At 38.7% G+C, this 18,834-nt stretch overlaps 2 protein-coding genes across 2 annotated transcripts; both read left to right on the top strand.

The window, feature by feature from the left end:
• The first annotated feature begins 6,865 nt into the window (after positions 1 to 6,865).
• On the top strand, positions 6,866 to 11,360 carry LOC104426111 (probable protein S-acyltransferase 7). The gene is made up of 5 exons (XM_010039059.3): positions 6,866 to 7,296; positions 8,256 to 8,438; positions 8,673 to 8,936; positions 9,758 to 9,991; positions 10,359 to 11,360. Exons 1-5 carry the CDS (start codon positions 7,192 to 7,194, stop codon positions 10,878 to 10,880), a joined length of 1,308 nt encoding a protein of 435 aa, XP_010037361.1. The 5' UTR covers positions 6,866 to 7,191; the 3' UTR covers positions 10,881 to 11,360.
• Positions 11,361 to 11,851: 491 nt separating this feature from the next.
• LOC120290045 (ubiquitin-conjugating enzyme E2 27) lies at positions 11,852 to 14,482 on the top strand. Its single transcript, XM_039305758.1, has 5 exons — positions 11,852 to 12,205; positions 12,855 to 12,903; positions 13,518 to 13,677; positions 13,773 to 13,862; positions 14,166 to 14,482. The coding sequence occupies exons 1-5, from the start codon at positions 12,028 to 12,030 to the stop codon at positions 14,271 to 14,273; spliced, it is 585 nt and encodes a 194-aa protein (XP_039161692.1). The 5' UTR covers positions 11,852 to 12,027; the 3' UTR covers positions 14,274 to 14,482.
• Positions 14,483 to 18,834: the final 4,352 nt, after the last annotated feature.

The raw sequence follows: 18,834 nt of genomic DNA, 5'->3' as shown, positions 1-18,834 counted from the left end.
CGTACGATAGTTTCGAACCATTTAACTCATGACCTTTCAACACCAGATTTTAAAAGATAATATCTTTTATCACCTCTAGATGTATTGATGGACTCACAAGTGAAAGATAGATAACTAACAATAATCTCTAATTATTTCGGTCACTGAAATTAAAGTAAAATTTCAATACTAACAAGTCATAAGCATCGAATTTTTGGTCGCTGCACCACAAAATACATAGTTTATGGACATATAAATATCGCATCAACTATCACAAGTCCTATATGTTAATTTCAAAGATAAGGAAAAACAAAAAAAATAAAAATAAAATAAGAAGGAAAAATGAGGGGAGAAAGGAAGGAAGAAAATGAAGGAATTCTTCATCGCATTAGCAAGCACGTTAGTGGGGGCTTCTTCTGGTGGCGAATTCATCTGCGAGGAGTTGAGTGCAAATGGGTGTATAAGACTAAAAAGGATTCTAAAGGAAAAATTGAAAAGTTTAAAGGTTAAAGGTTTCGCTCAAAGAGACTGAATAGATTATTCAGTCTCTTCTAAAGATTCTTTTGGAGTAATTATGGAATTAGTGGTGCATTTTGATATAAGGTTACACATGATGGATGTTAAAATTGCTTTTCTAAATAGAGACCTTAATGAGGAGGTTTATATGGTCCAGCCCTAAGGTTTTGCAACAAATGATTCGAGTAAACTTGTATGTAAATTGAAAGCCTCAAGTAAGCTTCTAGACAATAGTACTTAAAGTTTCATAATGTTGTCACTTCATTCGGATTTGTTGAGAACAAAATAGATCAGTAAATATACTACAAGGTTAGTATGAGGAAATATACTTTTTTTCATACTTTATATAGATGAAAAACCTTGGTGAGGCATCTTTTGTTCTTAGCATTAAGATCCATAGGGATCATTCTCACCATATATTGGATTTGTCTCGAGGGGCATATGTTAATCGTATTTTAGAGAGATTCAATATACCGCACTGCAACTTAGGAATTGCTTCTGTTATTAAGGGTGATAAATTGAATCTCTCACAATGCCCTAATTCAAATTTTGAGAAAACCCAAATGAATGATGCACTTTATGCTAATGTAATTGGAAGTATCATGTATGCCCAAGTTTGCACTAGACTAGACATCGTTTTTGCAACAGGACTTTTGGGAAAATATCAATCAAATCTAAGACACAATCACCAGGTTGTTGTTTAAAAGATTTTAAGGCACTTAAATAGGACAAGAGATTATATGTTGATTTATAGTTATATTTTGAACCTGCAGTTAGTAGGGTATTTGGATGCAAACTTTAATGGCTTCTATGATAATACGAAGTTGAAAATATGATACATTTTTATGTTAGCAGGGAGATGCAATATCATGGAAGTATAGGAAATAGAAATCTATATCATCTTCTACTATACTGGCAGAGTTTATAGCCTGATTTTCATATACTGCTTAGGCTATTTTGATCCTAAACTTCATTAGAGAGTTAGGGCCTGCATGTTTGTATTCTTTTTTTTTGTTTATGAGCAAAAATTCTGTTTTTTTGTTCTGGGGAATAAAAAAAAAAAGAACAGAAACGCATTTATTTGCGTTTTTGTTCCAAATTTATTTTTTTTGTTCCCAAGAACAAATTTGGAGTAGAAACATGAAACAAAAAAAAAAACTTGTTTCTTGTTTCTGGAACAATTTTTAAGGACAAATTTTCTCTCTCCTTTCTTTCTTCTATTTTTTCTTCTTCTTTTCTTCTTTTTTTTTCTTTGGCCGCCTCGGCCCTCGGCCATGGCCGTGGATCGCCGTCGAAGGCCGGCGACCTCGCCGGGCGTCGCCGCCCCTAGCGAGGCTCGGCCTCGCCTTGGCCGGGCAAGCTCGGGCGAGCCCAAATCCGGTGAGGCCGAGCTCACCCAGCCAAGGCGAGGCCGCCGGCTCTCGTCGACCGGTCGCTGGCCATGGCCGAGGCTGGCAACCGGCCAAAAGAAGAAAAAAAGAAAAAAGAAAGAAAAACAAAAGGAAAAACAAAATAAAAATATTAAAAAATTAAAATAAACAAAAAAAGAACACAAATTTATCAAACGTGTTTCGGTTCTTTTTTATTTCCGGAACAAGTTTACCAAATGCATTTTTTGGTAAAAATTATTCCCTAGAATAGAAATAGTTTTTTCTATTTCTATTCCTTAGAACAATTTTTGAACAAAACACAAACAAACGCACTATTAACCGTATTTTATTTTGTGAATACGTCCATATAGTTGTACTAAGATAATAACTCTGCAGTGTTGTTTATTAACAACAATAAAGGTCTTAAGGGGTCTAAACACATGGCGGTCAAGTTTATAACCATAAAAGAGACAGTACATAACGATTACATTATAGCATAGCATATTTCTACAAATGATATGGTGGCAAATCTACTAACTAAATGCCTACGCTCTTGTGTGTTTAAATGGCATGTCATTAGCATGGGCTTAGGAGCATCATGAGATGATGTTATTTAGTGGGAGTTGCATTTAGTAACGTTTTCATATGTATCAACTTTGCATTCAATAAAGTATTTATGAATGTATTATTATCATGTTGAATACATATTGATAAAAACCTCAATGTATTGTATAAATCTTGGGTGAAACTAAGAGCATCCAGTTATTAGTCTTGAGCACATGTTTTGTTACACGTAAAGAAAGGTTAATCATAAGGATAAGACATATGCAAGTTCATCGAACCATAAAGATATTCTCTAGAGACATAGGTATTTGTGACACTTAAGGTACAAAGGGGATGGACACATAAGGTATTACTCTCTATGAGAGGTGCTATCCATTTGTCACACTATTATATTGAATCTATATCAACAAAGTTGAAGGCACTAATAACCATAAAAATAAAAGGCTCTCTATGTGTACGTGCAGTTACCTTCATGATTCGATATTTGAGATTTTATAGATGGTATTGACTATTAAGAATTATCTCTAGACCAATGGTGCATATATGGTACAATTCAATTAATATAGTCCAAGTGCAAAAATATGAGAGTTTTTAATGTAGGCTACATTAATTGATATTGTAATTTCCAATCTATGGGATTAGTCAAATAAGGTGAGATGGAAGGTTTCTTAATTAGTATAATATGGGGTTGATTAGTGTGAGCCGAGTTGAGCCTAGCCCATAATGAGAGGGCCTAAGTGAAAACTTTATAAATAGTTGTCAAGTCTCTCCTCTAAACTTAATACACACAATTATCCTCACAAATGAGCATTTGCTAAGCGCTAAAGATGAGATCGTCTCATTGAGCTAGTAATATAGAAGGCAATGGGTGAGAAGCATTTTCGCTTAGATAGTCACTTTTCTGCATCAAAAATGATTGATTCCAAAATAGGTACATTAATATTTCTACTTGATTATATGTATTTTTGTTTTAGTTATGGAGATCATGATATTGCGTTTTCACAACTAATAAAACCACCATGTGAAAGTTGCGTCAAACCACGTCTTAATTGTTTAACATGTATATGATTTATACATTTGTTAGATAACACTTACATAAAGTTGAAAAACAAACAAGCCTTTAACCCAACAAGGAAAAAAATGTGTCGTAGTTGTCATGGTGTAATAGATTTAGCACAAAAATGTTGTTTTGTTTACCTTAAGCTGGAAAAATACTTTTCGTTACCATGTGCCGTACACATTTCCTGTAAATCTGCGTATTGGACTGTTTGATGTGTGCCACTCTCTCTTCCTACATCATGCTACTTTAAGCTAGTAACCTTTTTGATAGATGGTTAATTTCATATATTCATGTAGTGATACGATAAGGTCTTTACATCTGAGGTCAATATAATTATGTGGTACATTTAGTAAACAAATATATTTGCAATAAATGCAGTACTCAATCTTGGTAATTTTTCCATAGATTGGTAATTTTCACTTATCTCTAGTAAATATGGTACTCGCTTTTTAAAGTTAAGGTTGGCAAATGCCAATCGATTTGATAAATTGCCAAATGCATTAATGCATTAATAATTTTCGTGCTACTTGAGCTTAGTTTTTCCAGTACATAAGATTTCTTTTCCTAGTGGTAAATATGCTGTTTGCCTATAAAGCGTGGGGGTAAATGTCTCTCAAATTTGGTAAATTATCAAATATGTGAATTGTTGTTCTGCTACTTGGAATGCGATAATTTGTATTGGGTCCTGCTTCAATGACCGCCCTCCGTAAAATGACAAAGTGACGGTCAAACATAGATCACAAACAATTTTTGGGAAAACTGGTTTCAATTTTTTTTACTCTATTTTTTTTTTTAATGTTTTCTTATTGCAAGCTCAAATCGAGGGAGATTATCATAAGAGGGCCTACAAAATCAATTTTCTTGAATATGATGAAAGAAAAAATAATTGCAAGTAAAAAAATTTATCACCTACTAAAAAATATCGTCAATGTCATTATATAGATCTATTAAATTTAAAAAATGAAAAAAAAATACTTGAAACATTGACTTTGCAACTAATGACAAAATCATTGTGTAATGAATTAGTTTCTCAGTCCTTTCGCCGAAATCAAATTACTCTAGAAGGATTCTCTAGTAACTTAAAACTAAGACAAAAAATATCTATTACGTATCAAACAAATGAAGTTAAAAATAGATCATAATAAGAAAATTGAATTAGTAGAGAAAAAATACCCATTGATCCAAATCTCATACATGAAGACGTGTCGGGACCTAAAACATGACAAGACCAATCTTAGGATCACATCAATCAAAAATAAGCCAAAAAATGATTTTTTTTTCTTATCTCTTCTTCATTACTACCATTATTTTCAATAGCAAAGTTACTTTCAATACGAACTCTATCCATTTGAATGAGATTAGAGGAAAATTAAGAATTATATGTCTAAAATAAATAGATACAAACTAAAATTTGACAACAATGAATACCTCTTACTTTCTTGCAATGGGAAAAGTAGAGATTAATGAACCTTTCTCCACAATTATGACTTTTTCAATTACACAATCATACAATAATTGGAAGTTCAAAGCATATGAGATAATTACACATTCTACACACACACACAAAAAAGATAATTACATTCCTATTTTTTGAGTTATTAAGTTTTTTTTTTTCAAAATTTGAGAACAATATTCACATAATCTTTTTCTTTGGCCAAAGAATAGTATCCATTCATTTAAAAGTTGCAATTGAGTTCTTCATATATTTCTTATCATTTGATTAGTATTGCAGGATTTGTTTCTTATTGTATGGATATTATTATTTTGATTTGTTTCTCAATTTGAGCTTGTGATAAAGAATTATACAGGTCAGAAAAAAAAAATAGAGTAAAAATGAAACCGATTGAGGAAGTCAACGATTTCCACAAAAATTTCTTGTGGCCCATGTTTGACTGTTACTCCATTATTTTATGGAGGACAGTCAGTTAAGCATTATTCATTTATATTTTGTTGAAATGTGCTCTTGGGACATTTGTTAAATCATCAAATATGGAATTATTGTAATTTTCGATGCACTAATTGACCTTACGATATGTGTTCATTAGTACATATTATTTCAATGTTTATGATATATCCAACAAAACATTTATATCTCACCTCTCCTGGACTAGGTTATTGTAAATTTTTCCCTCGTTCTTAAGTGAGATTTTTTCCCTATCTTAATTATCATGCTTATTCTAACAATTTTCGGCACATGCCGGTTTTTTTCTTTCACATTACGAGTTTATGAATTTGAAAATGAGGTTGCCCATCTTGTGATCATCTTTGAACTATCAATCATCTAGAGCATTCTTTGCAAATCTCAGTTAAAATCGTTAATTTCTTCTCCAATATATATACATGCCAACAAAACTTTCCAACAATTCTCTTATCAAGATACTTGATTTCTGAAATGGTAACATGTGAATCTTCACATAGTAGAAATTATTAGGTGAACGCTCTATATATACTAGAAGGATTTAGGACTTTTTCAAAAAGTTGGTTCCCTATGACCATATAAATTTCACCAGATAAGATAGCGCACATTGATTTTAATAGATAATACTTGCACACCTAATAATTCTTCACATGTAGCGTAGACCAGTTGTAGCTAACTCTCTCTATATATAATACCATGTTGGGAAATAATGGGTACTGCTAATTCTATGTATATAAGACATGCCACACGTCATGAGATGATGAACATGGATGCATATGGTCTTAGATAGTACCATATTTAAGTATAGAAAATTCTTTGATCAAACTTATATATGTGTTGTCAAACTATCTATCTAACTAAACAACAAAAGATAACCCTATTTAATCCTTTCCTATACGGAAGACAAGTCAAATTGAGATTCGATGGTGTACAATCATTCCAAAGCCGTTTAACTCATGACCTTCCAACACCAAAATTTAAAGCTAACATCTTTTATCACCTCCAAATGTATAGACGGACTTACAAGTAAAAGACAGATAACTAACAAATAATGGTGTCTAATTATTTCCGGTCCCCGCACAACAAAATACATAGCTTATGGACACATGTCGCGAGTCCTGTATGTTAATTTCAAAGATAGGGAAAAACGAAAAACGGAGAATCTAGGGAAACTAAAAAGGAAGAAAGGAAGGAATTCTTCATCGCATTGGCAAGCACGTCGGTGGGGGCTTCTTCTGGTGGTGAATTCATCCGCGAGGAGTTGAATATTCGGCGCGACAGCAGCGAGGTTGAGTGCGCGGACGGGTCGGAATCGGACCGGCCCGTGGCGTGGACTCCGCCCAACTCGAAATTCTCCTGCGAAAAAACAAAAACAAAAACAAACAAAAAACGGACGACAGACCAAAAAGAAAACTGGCAGGTTGGATTTCATTTTCTAATAGTCGGAATTGGAATGACAGTGAGCGTCGCTCGCCGCGTGAAGGTCGGCGTCGTTTGCAGCCGGCGGCGGCGGCGGTAGTTGGCGGAATGGGACGTCCCAACTCCAACTTCTTTGAATTTTGAATAGTCAAATTCCTCCCCTACACAAAATCATCTCCCATTTGTTGTCATTATTCTTTATTATTATTTTTTATTTTTAAGAAAAAAGGGGAGCCGCCTTCTCTTGACCTTCTCCTCCTTCAATTCCCTCCACCTGATTCCCTTCTCGCATCGCCATTTCGGTCCGTTGACTCTTGCAGATTGCGTTGCCCGGAGAGAGGAGGAGGAGGAGGAGGACGGGGGAGATGATGGCGGATGCATTTCATCCGCCTCCGTCGGCGGCGGACTCCGGCCACGGCCCCGACGGCGCGGGGTTCCTCCGAGCACACGAGGCCTGGAAGGGCAACAATGTGAGTTTCCCTCGCTGCTCTCCGTCGCTCTCCGATTTCTCCGGGAGTCAACTCCGCTCGTTCTAAATTCGATTGTTTCTTTGACTTTTCGAATCGCGCTCTCGTGCGCGGATTGGGATTTCGCGGCGGATTGTGCGAGCTACTGTCGGTTCTGATCGCGCGTGTTTTTCCGTCTTAGCCGTAGTCGCTGAGCAAGAACATCAGATTGACCCGAGGTGCTTTGGTCCTCAGCTGAATCTGATCAACCAATCACTTTGGGCGTTTTAATCTGAACGACGACATACATACAGTGTTGTCTTTCTTCTTTGCAGTTAACACTGTTGGTTAGAGATGCAAGTTGCTATGCCCTGTCGGTGAAGCGGCTTCTCGCCGCTTGATAGTTTCCTCTGGCGATTGTGCAGGATGTTTTGCATGCTAGTATGTGTCCGTGTACTGAAATGATCGAACTTTTCTCTATTAGATGCTTGTTGAGCTCCACTTCAAGGCTAGGTCGCATACTAGCATGTACGCAACCAAGCACAATGATTTCAAAAGGTTCTACTTTGTAGAATAATAACATCGATTTCAATTTGCACTGGCATGATGGGAACGCAAGGAGGATTCCCCGGATAACGCAATTAAATATGATTCTAGAAAATGTGAAATACTTGAAGAATCTGTCCAGTGGATGGCTAATATGGCTTAAACTAGACACCAGTCGTTCTGTTGCTGCCACTGGGACTCATGTAGGGTGCTCGTTGTCCTCATAGCAAGGAAGTCATCATATAGTTTGTCCTGTGCTGGTTGTATTCATCTAGAATTCTTATTCAAATCATGATTAATTCTGTCACGGCAGGATAACTGGGAAGTGCTAACATCGTCAAAGGTTTTATGTCCTTTGACCCACAGCTCGCTGCCCTACTAACTTGTATATATTTCGTTAACTTGGCGTATTTATGTTTGGTTGTTCCAATTTGCAGGTTTTTGTTCTTCAAGGGAGGCTAATATTTGGACCTGATGCGAGATCTCTTCTCTTAACCCTACTGCTTATCATTGGTCCTGTTGCTGTTTTCTGTATCTTTGTTGCCAGAAAATTGATTCATGATTTTCAGCATCACTTGGGAATCTTGATAATGGTCATTGTTCTCGTATTGACCTTATCTGTAAGTCTGGTCCCTATCTACTTTAAAATTTCCTTTTTGTGTTAATTCAAGTTTCACTTAGTAAAGTTCCACGACCCTCGTAAATTTTCTATTAGGTTTATGGCAATAACTGGTCAAATTAGTATGAGATATTTTTATACAATTAAGGATTTATAGATGAAAGAACAAACAACAGCTAATCCTTCTGGTTCATATGTGCTTTCCTCTGATATTTCTTGGTATCTGTTTTATCAGGTTCTGATTTTCCTGCTGTTGGTATCAGCAAGAGATCCTGGTATAGTTCCTCGTAGTACTCACCCACCAGATGAGATTTCTCAAAACGAGGGACACGACTCACGAATAAAAGAGGTGATGATCAATGGAATACCAGTGAAGGTCAAATACTGTGGTACTTGCATGCTATTCAGGCCTCCTCGATCTTCTCACTGTTCAACATGCAACAACTGTGTTGAAAGATTTGACCATCATTGCCCTTGGGTTGGCCAATGCATAGGATTGGTAAGTTCATTTTTGTAGCAGTTTTTTTTTTTTGGTTCACTGATTGTGACAGATAGCTAACCTAAATAGAAGATAAATTTAAAAGAAAATATCAAGTTTATATTTTAAGCAGTGATCCACCCGTGCCATGCACTTTGCTGTAGAGAACACATCAATGATCAAATGTCACAGCATTTTGTCAACTTCTTTTCTTGTGGAAACAGGAAGTTTCATCACATTGGGGAAAATCATTTTGGATGGTAAAAGTGTGAATTGATCGACACAGTAAATTGTCTGCCTCGAAACATAGTGGGAAGAAATGCGTTCTTGAAGATTAGCCAAAATAGATTCTGCAGCTGTGATCCTTTAGCCAATTTCCTTTATATAATTAATTGGATTGGCGTTTATTTAGCCTTATTATGTAATAGAAGCATCAGATAGTAATTAGGTGGGAAACCTTTTGGTGTCTCAGCAGGTAATATCTGAGTTGGATTTACCAATGATTACCATATCAATCTTTATACTTCCCATCATTAGATTAGACCATATATCTAAAGTGTTTGTTGGGCGTACGCTGATGATATTTTAAATACGTGGGTGTTGACCTATTGCACTCTTGCTTAGATGATGATTGTCTAATTTGATCCAACTAGTAATATGGGTACTATGCACTATCGCATCTAATGCCCTCTTGCTCAGATGATGATTGTCCGATTGGATCCAACTAGTAATATGAGTGCTATGCTCTATCACATGTGTGCTTTGAGAATTATCATTACTGCTCTACTTTATTAGCTAGTGGCTGTGATGTTACTGACTAAGGCTCTTTTTCTCTGTGTCAGCGGAACTACCGATTCTTCCTCATGTTCGTTTTCTCTGCAACTCTTCTCTGCCTATATATCTTCAGCTTCTGCTGGGTCTATATTGCTAGAATCATGGATGACAAGCATGTCTCAGTCTGGAGAGCATTAATCAAAAGTCCTGCCTCCATTGTGCTGATAATTTACTGTTTCTTATCAGTTTGGTTTGTTGGAGGCTTGACCGTCTTCCATCTTTATCTCATCAGCACAAACCAGGTTAGCAAATTTCCTCAAGTTATATAGCTACATGGTGAGTCTGGGAAAATTTTGAAAAGTAGCTTTGGACAGCCAAAGGCCTTTGAGCTGCTTTGGAGTTTGGGCTTGGCAAAGGCAAGTTTGGGTTCAAAGAGTTTCACAATAGATTAAGCAAGCACAAAAACTTCCTGTAAATAATAGTCTTTGGAGTTGAATGCTGCTTTTCAAATTTTTCCATACTCACTATCTAGTGGATTATGCCTCTCTTTGCCTGTGTTTCACATATCATAGCAGGAGTTGCCCTGTTATGATGAAAATCCAAGACATCAATTTCTCATACGATATGACATGTCCTTTGATGCTTTGCAATGTTGATGTGCTCTTGCAGACTACTTATGAGAACTTCAGGTATCGCTATGATGGACAAGATAATCCCTTTAATAAAGGGGTCTTAGGGAACTTCAAGGAGGTATTGTTCTCTCCAATACCTCCATCAAGGAACAATTTCAGGGCCAAGATACCAAAGGAGCCTCAGTTTCCTTCTCGAAGAATGAATGGCGGTTTTGCTGGCCAGAATGGCTCCTTGAAAGAGTTTGTAAATGTTGACAGAGAGATCTACATTAACTATCGAACAGAACATGGTGGGGGATCAATTTCTGAATCAGAAAGAGTCAGTAAGGTGAATTTACCGTACGAGCCTCAAATTTCACACCTAATGGAGGATGGGATTATGACTTCTAGGACGAGTGAAGCCCTTGCCAGTACAGAAACGGAGATGAATCCAACTGGAGATAGCGCAAAGGAAGATAGTATTAATTCATCTGGACATAGCACAAATGTAAGGATTACTGATGGTGGTTTTGAAAATGATCGCGCATTGATTGTTTTGCATCGGAACTTTGAAGGGTGAGTGCAGGCTGGAATATGTCTAGTGAAGTTTTTGCATTGCCGACTGGAGATGATGAAATGGTACATCAGAGATTTGGGTACCTTAGGCAGATTCACGAGACTGTCTGAATCGGTGAAATATCTGTTGCTTTATATCAAAGATAAAAGAAGACGATGGAGATGACGAGGATACTTGTTGTAAATGTTACTGTATATATGGATAGGCTGTCAGCTAAGAGCTGCAGTAAGGCGGCCATCGTATATAATATACCGATACAAAATCCTCTTTGTAAGACTAGTATCTCTTGAGACATTGCATGATTGTGTATTCCTTCGAAGCACTCTCTGGTTGTGAGGGTGTGGAGCTCACTTGAGTAGGATTCTGAGTCATAGACCAAGCCTTCGCCGCGTTTGCGTTCTTGTCAAGCGTCAACCTCCATTATTCATTCATGGATTTCATGTATTGCCCTGTTCTTTTTATTTATTTGTGTTTCAGAGGTTATTTGAGTTGTTCCTGTCTGCTCTGCTATTCGCAGCATACAAGGTAAAAAACATGTGTGAATTGGGAAATGGCTTATGGTTGTCTGATCCCATTTCATCAAAAACAAGCAAGGAGTGACCGAGTGAAGAAGTTTTAGGAAGCAACTTCAAAGTGCACATGCAGAAGGATGATATGGTTACCGGGTATTGTAAAGAGAAGGCGAAAAAATGATCCATGAAGGCCCACAGATTAATGATGGCGAGTTAAAAATTCCATGCAAGAATGTCCAAAGATGGACAAACGAACGATTTGCTAGACGTGCCATTGTCTTTATCGAAAGATCGTCGGGCATACTTCACGCTTAAGATACACCCAATTCGTCTTGGGAATCAAGTAAAGAATCGGATCGAAACGGGACGAACGTAACACGTAATACTATTTGTGGACCGCAAATTGAGTAGTGATTTCTATATATATATTTTTCGCATCGCCACCAAACGTGGACCATTTTACAAAAATAAAGCGAGAGCCCCAAGGGCATTCAAATCTCTCTCTCTCTCTCTCTCTCTCTTGTTCACTCTTTACCTTTCTAGTATTCTTCTCCAAAATCCGCCTGCCTTCTTCTCCGTTCCCAGTGCGAGGAGCTCGGCTAGGGTTTTTTCCCCGTCGTCCCGTCTCGAGGTCGAAGATGATAGACTTCGGGAGAGTGCAGAAGGAGCTCCAGGAATGCAGCAAGGACTCCCAAGCGTCGGGCATCAAGGTGAGCCCTAAAGCCGACAACCTCGCCCGCCTGGTCGGCACCATCCCCGGTCCGATCGGCACCCCTTACGAAGGCGGCACTTTCCAAATCGACATCACTCTTCCCGGTACCTTCCCGCCCTTCTGTTGCCTCGCAGTTCGTCCCCGCGTCGTCGGGGGCCTGTCTCGTCTTTCTCGTCGTCTGGAGTTCAGTGTGGGTCGAGCACGTCTCGCGTGTGTCGTTTAGCTTTTCCTCCGGTTTCGTTGTCTGCTGGGTATCGCGTGGGAGTGAGAGAGCGTGTATGTTCATAGCTAGATTCTCGAAGATGGTTTAAGCACTGTCCGTGTGTAATTCCCGGCGGTTATTTTAATTGGGGACATCGACTTTCGGTTCTGAGAAGACACGATTATGGACCGAATCGGCACCTGGAGTGCCGTTGTGTTTTAAGTCATTTGCTTCATTGATCTGTCTATTTTGGATGTTGGACACCCTCTGAAAACTGAGCGGTACTTGCCGTATGTGTGTATGTGTGTGCCGATGAGTGGGTGGGTTGGAGGGATCCTCCTTAAAAATGGCAAATTTGAACTCAAGACAGTGATTTAGAATGACTACAATGTCTGCACCGCTTGTTTTCTCGGTTCTGCGCTGTTACGTGTGCCTTTCTTTTTCATTTATGTGGTGTAAGTTTATTTGCTGTTATAAAGTGCAGAAAGAGTGACATTTTGATCTTGCATTGTAATGATTGATATCCATTATTTTTCATTTTCTTGGTGCAGATGCATATCCATTCCAGCCCCCCAAAATGCAGTTTGCGACCAAAGTTTGGTAGGATGAAATGTTGTTTGCTGCTTTTTTCTTGTCGTTGTTAGGTAATGCATACGGTAGCTAATCTTTTGTTACTGAAAGATGAGATGGAAGCCCAAGCATGTGATGGGCACTTAATGCCGTCACCCCTACTCATGTTGGATAACCAGGAATCAGGGAAACTTCTATGCCTTAATTATGGCTCATTCCTTATTCATATTTTGTGCAACTCCAGTCTAAACATTCCAGACCAAACCTTAACCATACGAATTCTCTGAAGTAACCTTGTTGATAAATTTATCTGTTTTCATCATTTTTTCTGCACTTTACTTAGATGGAGGCCTAACTTGTTTGTGCATCTTTTAACATTCTCTATTGAAACAGCATCCTGTTGGAATGACTTCCAAGCTTAAGTTGAGTTTCTCTTTGTACTCAGTCGGCATTAAATTCTCCCCACATAGGCCTTTGAAAATTTAAGTAATCAAAGAACACTTTGTGGACCCGGTTTGAGTCTCCTCGATATCTCATTATGTGAGGAATATGAAGCTAAAATGCGAACTCTAGCTGTAGTAAGTTGCTAAATCAAAATTCAGATTGATAGATATAAGTATTTTGTGCGTACTTAAATTGTGTAGGCACCCTAATATCAGCAGCCAAAGTGGGGCAATATGTTTGGACATCTTGAAGGACCAATGGAGCCCAGCACTCACTTTGAAGACTGCACTTCTTTCTATACAAGCATTGTTGTCTGCCCCTGAACCTGATGACCCTCAAGATGCGGTGGTAGCACAACAGGTTCCCTTCGCTGCTGGCATTGCCTCTTTGTTTACATATTTTTGTTGATGGATTTAGTTGTAATGTAATAAAGTGTCTGTATAAGGATATTACAGTATCTTAAAGACTACCAGACATTCGTTGGCACAGCACGATATTGGACTGAAACCTTTGCCAAGACATCTGCCCTTGGGGTTGAAGAAAAGGTAATGCTGCTCTGTTTTTGGGTGTGTGCGTGTGTGTGTGTGTGTGGTGATGTAAATGTGTGTATTTGTGTGGGCATTGTATATGCTGTAATCTCTTAGTGCTTTCACGTGTATAACTATCAGGGGGAAAACATTAGAATGCATTTTTGTAAGATTATTCCCAACAGAAGTCTAAAATTTTTTACAGCCTGAAATATTTATTTGTGACTCCAGATTTGCATGACTTATCAGTTATCACCTTAGCATTCTTAGTGAAAATTGCTTAAATGATAGCAACTGGAATAAGTGAGTTTTTTTATGTAGGTACAACGGCTGGTGGAAATGGGCTTCCTTGAATCTCTTGTGAGGAGTACACTGGACGCTGTTGGTGGTGATGAGAACTTGGCTCTTGAAAAACTTTGCTCTGCCTAGTGTTCGACAACTACTGATTGTAAAGTTCCTTGCAGTGTCCATGATTGAGACCCAATAGTATAACTTGCAAAGATTTAATTACATATAGTTAACCTGCTCGGTTAATGCATGGTTTGGATGCTGGGGACTATTGTGGTCCTCCTTATAGACATCAATGCTGGATCAATTAGTTTTATGACATAATTGGCTGACAACCTGTTACGATAGAAGTGCATACGGTTGATAATTCCTGAGGAGTTGGGATCATGAACTCCTGCTGATGAGAAAAGGGTCTCTATTGAAATGGTGGATACTTCTGTGAGTAATTAGTATGATTTGCTTTGGCAAAGAATGTGGTTATGGAGGTGGTTCGCTATTCACTAGTTATTATAAATTTCTAATTCTGTGCACCAATTGCATTGAGTATTGCGGCAGGATTTTCCATCAGTTGACTTCTGGATTTGGTTTGTATTGATCGTGCTTAATTGGTTACATGGGAATGGGATATCTGGGGTGGAATTGGATCGCTGTATTTTGTAGAATAAAGTCTGTGCTGTGAATGTCACATGTTGTAGCTGTAAAATAGGGGCCCTCTTCTATTTTTTCCTGTAAAATAGGAATCAATACCTTGGCGTGTTACACAGATAGATCCTTCTCTACCACAGTGGAAATTTATGGTAATTTTTCGTTTGTCAGTTGGCAGATAATTTTCTTTAAGCTCATTTTCATACTATGAGAGATTGTGAAAGATTTGAGTTTGGTTGCTTTTGACATGGATTGATCGAGTTATTGAGATCAAATTAACTTCCCCCTTTCTTAATGTTTCGGTTGATCAGCAGCTTATGATGTTGGCAGTCAAGTGAAACCTCACTCATGACGAGAGGTTGAATTGGGACTGCACAAAATGCAGTTTTTTTTTTTGTGGTCGAAAACAGGATTTTGCATTCATTCATTATACTAAACGAGCCTTACAAGTAATATGACCCATCTCTCTCTCTCTCTCTCTCTCTCTCTCTCTCTCTCTCTCTCGGCAGTCAGGTGAAACCTCACTCATAATGAGAGATCGAATTGGGACTTGCACAGAAGGCAGTAAACACGACCCATCTCTCTCTCTCTCTCTCTCTCTCTCTCTCTCTCTCTCTCTCTCTCTGATAAAATCAAAAGGATTGGATTGAACTAAAAGTAAGGTCTTTTCTTTTTTATTATTCAGACATGAGTTATCGCTGGCATCAAATTGCAGTGGAACTTTTGAATTTAGATCAATCTCATGGGCAAATGCACAAGGATTTTTCATTGAACCCCTTAATATTTGACGAATGTAGAGAGAGATACTTTGATGCTAGATACAGAGTTTCAGGATCCATCTATTAGAAGTAGAAGGGTCTTGATTTCACCTTAAATGAAAAGATGAAAACTACAATTGAATCAGTTGCAACGATAAACGGTGAATCTCCTGGGAGGGTGAGGTTGGCAAATGACAAAGAAGAGCATTGCGATGACCAGAGCTATCAGCAACCCTATAAGCATGCCTGTGGAGTCTGTATCTTCGCAGCATACTGCCATTTCCTTGTATCCTCGACGAGAGATGTCAGGATTTTTTACTACCAGCTACTTCAAATGAGAAAGCTGAATGTGAAGATTGAACTGACCTGTGATTCAAAAGTGAATGTGGGAGCATGGAGTGGCAAATTTTGCAGGTCTTTTGAGAGTTTTATCACCATGGAACACATGGGGAGCCCTATCCAAGTATCTGCACAGCCACAGATGAGTCGCCACGTCAATTCGCGGCGCTTCTTGTTTTGGTCTGTTTGCTGGGGACTCTGTGTACTGAGGCGTGGAAGACGGGCAATGGCAGGCGTTGCCCCCAGGCATGCGTGGAGCCTACTCCTCGTGGTGCTGCTACGGACGTTGATGGAGAGAATTCGGACGTGTGAACCTGTGTTGCCCCCAACGTGTAGGGCGGAGTCAAAAGCAGGAAAAATGAGCCTTGTCTTTTCTCAAGGCTGCATAACGTGGGCACAGCAGGAGACTCTGAGTTTGATTTCCTCTCGGAAGTCGCACGAGGGTCTTAACACGCTACCGGAAAAATTAGGCAGGCCAGTCGACCTCCTTCAATGGATGGGTGGACCGAGTCAAGATGACCATTTTGGTCGTAGAAAGCACGGGGTACAAAATGGGAACACTGAAACTGAGAGTAACAGCTATGGATGGGATGGGATGTGACCTCCGCGATTGACTGATGTTGTGTTTTCTCAAATTTCATAGTCACACAACCACCCCTTTACTCCGTTTCCACTCAAATTAATTTTATAATTAGAGTTGTCAGTTTTGAGGTGGGTAAATTTTAGATTGAAACTTAAAGCCTGCATTGTTAAGTCGGCTTACTAATCCCAGAACCATTGGGGATATTTTTTTGGTTTCATTTTATTGAATATATAAATGCATCATGTCAGATATGAATGGAATTTTTTCAACTTGAGGATATAAGACTGAATTGATAAAAAAAATAAAAAAATAAAAAGAGCGAAAGAACTTAAGTAAGGTTAGGGGTAAATTGGCTTAAAACCCAACTAGCGAAGGTTAATTTCCAATTTCTAGAATGAGAAACCGGATCGATTCCCATTTGAACTAGCCGGGTAAGGCCAATATGGGTTGGTTCTCGAGTTGAACCTGCCCACAGGTTCACCTCTATCGATTTGTATATCCTCTTTGTTGTGGGTGGCTTTGGGATAATATTTATACGGAACAGGGAATTATTCCTCAGTCGGGAACTTAAAGAAATGGAGGGTTACTTGCGGATGAGGCTCGGGAATAAGCATCTGGATTTGCCTTCAAAAGTCCAAATGGGGGACCTGGTGCCTCGCTTTTCTTTCTGTAGGCCTGAAGGAAGCTTTTGTATCCTTCCTCCTCTTTTCAATTTCATCCTTTATTAATTACTCGGGAATCCCTTTGACATTCCAACCAATCACATCTCCCCATCACGCATTTAATTCCCAGTTTCCACCAATACCTAGCGCCCTCTTCTCCTCCTCCTAGCCTTTTCTTTCCCCCACCCACTCGACCCTTCTTTTCTTTTCCATCTCTTTTCCTCGACGCCCCTTCCGCTTTCCCTAACCACTGCGACCCCATCTCCTCGCATCGGAGAAGAAAAATTCCGCAGGGGAAATTGTTCCTTTCCAAAGGGTTTTTGACTAGAACAACATTCTCTTTGCGGAATCGTCTTCTAAGTCGTTCACAAAAGTGTCGGGGTCTGAAAGTTTGAACACCGTGGTGTACGTGAAAAGTCTTGAGGAGAAAGGAAAAATATGCAGCGGGAAGAACGCATGTCACGCTCTCGGGACGGTAGGTAAACGTCATTGTGCATCAGATCACACGATCGACAAAGGCGAAAATTCACCTTAAATGAGCACTTAATTCTCTCAACAAACAAGGGATTTGTCACTGGAGCGGTCGCCTCCTCATCCCCGTTGGCAAAGCCCGTAATGGGGAGGGAGTCACGAGGATCGACCGGGGAACCAATTCCTTGGCATCTTGCTCGATTCGTTTGGACATAGTCTCCATCAATCAATTAAGATCATATAATTAAATAAGATAATGAACTACTCTTTAGATAAGCATCGCTGGGAAAAAAAAAGTGAAAAAAACATATATAAAAAAAGAAACGAGAGTAGGGGCCCCGCGAGTTCAATTGGCTGCTAGGGGCAGAGGAGTCAAGATGGGGAGCCGATGCTGTTGAATTTGGGCCCAAGACATTACTCAGACTTTTCTTTCCATGCTGTTGACTTTTCAGGGAAGGTCCCATGGGCCCTATGACCCAACTGACCACTCACCAGTCACCACCATTTCTACTCCTCCAGCTTGAAAAAAAACAAAAAAAAAAAGGTGCCATGGCCTAACGATACCCCCCTGAGTTTATCTATATGGAGATTTCTGGATAATCTCAACGCAATGCCACCAACCGGATAGCAAGATCATCCTCTTTGCTTTTTATCACATCAAACCCATACTGAGATGGCAATTTCTTTACGTCTGTACATCGAGCAATGCTAAATTTATCCAAATTTACATGGTAAATTGGCTACAGTAGTACAGCAGGCAGATGATAGGTAGATCTTTATAAGAATTGATTTAATGCCCAATAAGAGTCTACCACATACCAGGATATCACCAATTTCCCAATATTGGAGGTATTTGTAGATACCAGTCAAATTAAAAAATAAAAATACGGAACAACATTTAAAGTTTTAGGTAAAAGTCATCAAAAACCCCAATATTTGTGACACATTTATCCTAAGTTTAAAAATTCCAAACTTATACCAATATGACACATTTACTTTTAGCTTATATTGTCAGTATCATATAAAAGTTTAGGATTTTTTTCTGTCATGGAAAATCATAATAAACAAATTTGATGTTTTTGATATTATAAAAATAATTTAAAGTTCGGGTCATTTTTTTTTTTTTTTGTGGCTTTTCTCCCAAATATTTACGGACTCAAAATGTGCACGGCCGTATTTTCGGTTGCCGTGGCAGTTTGGATATATTGCGCCAACTCCATGACCCGTTTCCAAAACGGCGCGGG

Source organism: Eucalyptus grandis, chromosome 11 (genome assembly GCF_016545825.1).
Source record: "Eucalyptus grandis isolate ANBG69807.140 chromosome 11, ASM1654582v1, whole genome shotgun sequence".
NCBI classification, from domain to species: Eukaryota; Viridiplantae; Streptophyta; class Magnoliopsida; order Myrtales; family Myrtaceae; genus Eucalyptus; species Eucalyptus grandis.
This window is presented reverse-complemented; position numbering and strand designations above follow the sequence as displayed.

What these genes read in the sequence shown, in the direction of transcription:
- LOC104426111 (XM_010039059.3), top strand. Translation starts at nt 7,192, where the DNA reads ATGATGGCGGATGCATTTCATCCGCCTCCGTCGGCGGCGGACTCCGGC. An exon ending in AGGCCTGGAAGGGCAACAAT is followed by an intron (nt 7,297 to 8,255) that starts GTGAGTTTCCCT and finishes TCCAATTTGCAG; the next exon opens with GTTTTTGTTCTTCAAGGGAG. An exon ending in TTCTCGTATTGACCTTATCT is followed by an intron (nt 8,439 to 8,672) that starts GTAAGTCTGGTC and finishes CTGTTTTATCAG; the next exon opens with GTTCTGATTTTCCTGCTGTT.
- LOC120290045 (XM_039305758.1), top strand. Translation starts at nt 12,028, where the DNA reads ATGATAGACTTCGGGAGAGTGCAGAAGGAGCTCCAGGAATGCAGCAAG. An exon ending in ATGCGGTGGTAGCACAACAG is followed by an intron (nt 13,678 to 13,772) that starts GTTCCCTTCGCT and finishes AGGATATTACAG; the next exon opens with TATCTTAAAGACTACCAGAC. An exon ending in CCCTTGGGGTTGAAGAAAAG is followed by an intron (nt 13,863 to 14,165) that starts GTAATGCTGCTC and finishes TTTTTTATGTAG; the next exon opens with GTACAACGGCTGGTGGAAAT.